The sequence below is a fragment of the Cephus cinctus genome, unplaced genomic scaffold, assembly GCF_000341935.2.
Source record: "Cephus cinctus unplaced genomic scaffold, Ccin1 Ccin1_scaffold0189, whole genome shotgun sequence".
Classification (NCBI taxonomy): Eukaryota; Metazoa; Arthropoda; class Insecta; order Hymenoptera; family Cephidae; genus Cephus; species Cephus cinctus.
The window spans coordinates 1,169,987-1,173,255 of record NW_014332911.1 but is presented as its reverse complement, the minus strand read 5'-3'; the positions used below and the strand labels follow the sequence as shown (position 1 = coordinate 1,173,255).

At 51.2% G+C, this 3,269-nt stretch overlaps 2 protein-coding genes across 3 annotated transcripts in view; both read right to left on the bottom strand.

The window, feature by feature from the left end:
* LOC107264620 (zinc transporter ZIP11) overlaps positions 1-3,269 on the bottom strand; it is a 19,229-nt gene that overhangs the window by 9,696 nt on the left and 6,264 nt on the right. The window lies entirely within an intron of this gene.
* Positions 2,082-3,223, bottom strand: LOC112493904. The gene is made up of 2 exons (XM_025081891.1): positions 2,374-3,223; positions 2,082-2,278 (listed from the first exon to the last, which is right to left on the bottom strand). The coding sequence occupies exons 1-2, from the start codon at positions 2,863-2,865 to the stop codon at positions 2,171-2,173; spliced, it is 600 nt and encodes a 199-aa protein (XP_024937659.1). The 5' UTR covers positions 2,866-3,223; the 3' UTR covers positions 2,082-2,170.

Genomic DNA, 3,269 nt, shown 5'->3' with positions numbered 1-3,269 from the left:
GGGGGGGGGGGGAGGTACAGGGGTTCGATGGGACCCAGTCGTGGACCAAGGTAGAGAAGACCAGCGGAGGGTGCTTGCGTTCCCGTGTCTGACCGACGAGTGGAATCCGCGAGGTCGGATGGAATAAAGCGAGAGGGAAAATAGAGCGGAATAGGAGGGAATAGGAGGGAAGTAACGCGGAGGCCATTGACCGATGGCTCCTCGAGCGAGAGTAGGTGCGCGTGCCCGTCATTCATGAGTGAACTATATAGATGGGTGCTACCCTCATTGACAAAATAGACGTCGCGGCGCGTGCGTCCTGACGGCTGATTTAATCCTTTGGTTATTCATAAGCCCGATGCGCATGTGAGCTCAAGGCGAGAGCGCTACGGAGTACGGGGACGGTTTAGTCGGAAAAAAATGACAGACCCAGATTCAGGGAAAAGTGCGCATAGCTTCGTCTGACTCATTGTCGGTACCAGATCTCCTTGAGCGTTTACACGTACAGGCGACGCTGTAAAGCCGGGTACACACGGGACGCTGCTGCGACGCCTTTGCCAACAATCGCATCGTCTCCTCTTCTTTCATTCCTTTCTCTGTGGCTAGGCCGAGCGAGCGTGTACGTGCTAGTGAGAGAGAGAGAGAGAGAGAGAGAGAAAATGATCGAGTGGGTGGGTGGAAGGGAGGAGCGCGGGAGAGAGAGAGAGAGAGAGAGAGAGAGAGAGAGAGAGAGAGAGAGAGAGAGCACTGAGTTTAAGGCAATTACCAGCGCAGAACTATTAAACGTTCATTCATGATTCTTTATTCGTGAATCGGTCGCGACTCGATGGCATCGGCGAACCTGACCCCCCTTCATCCCCCCCGCCGCCCCCCTTACGACACCCAAAGCGTTTACTTCACTCGGTGAATTTTTCCTAGGAATGGCTGACACGAGGAGAGCCGTACGATGAGAAAGTCAGCTTTGGGTCTTAGGAAAAAGGGAAAGATTGTATGGGGAGAGAGAGAGAGAGAGAGAGAGAGAGAGAGAGAGAGAGAGAGAGAGAGAGAGCACTGAGTTTAAGGCAATTACCAGCGCAGAACTATTAAACGTTCATTCATGATTCTTTATTCGTGAATCGGTCGCGACTCGATGGCATCGGCGAACCTGACCCCCCTTCATCCCCCCCGCCGCCCCCCTTACGACACCCAAAGCGTTTACTTCACTCGGTGAATTTTTCCTAGGAATGGCTGACACGAGGAGAGCCGTACGATGAGAAAGTCAGCTTTGGGTCTTAGGAAAAAGGGAAAGATTGTATGGGGAGAGAGAGAGAGAGAGAGAGAGAGAGAGAGAGAGAGAGAGAGAGAGAGAGAGAGAAGAAAAAAGAGGGAAGAGAGTGGCGGCGAGCGGCAGCGTCGATACTTTTTGCCAGGTTTTCCTTGACCGGCAAAGAGAGAACCGGCCGGATCTCCTCAATGCCGATCGGCGTTACGGCCGATCGATGGAATACCATCTTTTCGCTCCTAGTCGAAATACCTGACCGGACGTTGGTGTCCGACGATCCTCAGGAATTTCGGTCTTCGCCGAGATTTTTCCGAGGTTCGCGGGCAAAGGGGACAAAGTAGATCAGTGGATAGTAATATAAGAAGAAAAAAGAATGAATGGTCGATTCCGTATTCCCTTAGCGATACTCGGTTGGGATCGCGCCGAGAATGACAAAGTCGAAACGATTTCATAGAGTGACGCACGGGTCTTTGGTATTTACGGCTGGAATTTCCTGCGCTCGATTCCACTGCATACTTAGGCATCGTTCACAATCCCGGCGACACCTTTCCGTTGGCGCCTTTGGGATTTCGCGAATCAATCGATTATCCGAGACTGTCGTTTCCACGTAGCGACTATCGATGCTCGTCGAAATCTTGGGCTGGCGACGTGCGAAGATCGACGAACCAAGAGCGAGGAGCGTCTTGCGCGGCACGTGTGGACTCTGCCTGTCGGCTGAGATTATCTCCTGGAGTAGAGTGCAGGAGATTCATTCATAACTGGGAAACTTGGTCGACCTTTACGAGAGTCTCGTATGGCTGCTTGTTACTGACTATGCCTGTGTATATATATGTATACCGACTGGTCCAGCGGCTGTCGACTGGCAGGCGACAGCATCCAGCTACCTCGTTAACAAGGTATCCTGCAGGAGTGTCTACTGGCTGGCACTAATCAAGCAGCAAGATTGATCCTCGTGACTCTGGTGGATCGATTAATTTCAGGTAGAGTTTCGGGATGAAAATTGTACCGCGCGATCCGAAGAACGATGAAAAAGTGTTCCTGGAGGAATCGACGAAGGATAAATAAGGTAAAGTGAGCTTTAAGAAATTACAGGTACTGGAACTTATTTATAAAGTGACACGTGGCACAAGTACCTTTTTGGCCGGCCCGATGAAATTATAAAAACGCCGGACAATCGTCGCTGACAATGAGTCAACGTGGCTATTTTCGAAATAGATCGCGCAACGGCCAGGGCTTCGTAGTTTCTTGGTACCGGAGAGATGTAATAAACGGGCGGGACTTTGGAAGATGCGCCAACGGGAATGCCGGACCGACGGGAGTGATAATTCGCATGGGACCCCACGTGGCGAAGGGAAGAGGAATCTGGAAAAGAGCAAAGGACAAAGAGACGGGAACTGACATTGGTGGGAATGCGAAGCGGCAGGAAGTAGTTGCGGCCTGTAGATTACTGAGACGAGAGCTAAACCCTTTGGTGCGCGAGTATATATAACGGGGAAATGATAACCCGTATCATGATCCAATGTTGCCAAGTCGAGTTCCCGTTTTACGTGTCGGACGTTACGTAGCGGAGAAATATTACGTTGCCATTGAAGCTCTACGAGTTGATTGAATGTGTAATCGGCCATTTTGAATAATTTTCGAGGGGGAGGGGGGGGGGATAAAAAATTGCACGGATTCGATAAAATAAGGTTTTAAGAGGATAAGAAAGAATGGACGTAAACGAGAGTTCGTTCCGTTCGAATTTCGGGGCACGCGGTGAGATTTGAAATTTTAAGTCCTCTCGATATTTCTTAATTATCGCGCTGGGCAACGCGGTCCATTCATTCCAGAGATTCTTAATGGCCTTCCGCCGTGGCCGGACGAAACTTTAGCGTCCGGCCGCGTCATTTGAATGCGTTGGAATGCCAGTCTGAGGCTGCGGACCGAGGCGGCCCATCTGAAGTTAAGTTAGGTTCGGTTGCTCAACCGACACACCACGCAAACAGCGAGAGAGCACGGGGCAGCGGACGAAGTGGGGCAGGGGGGCAGG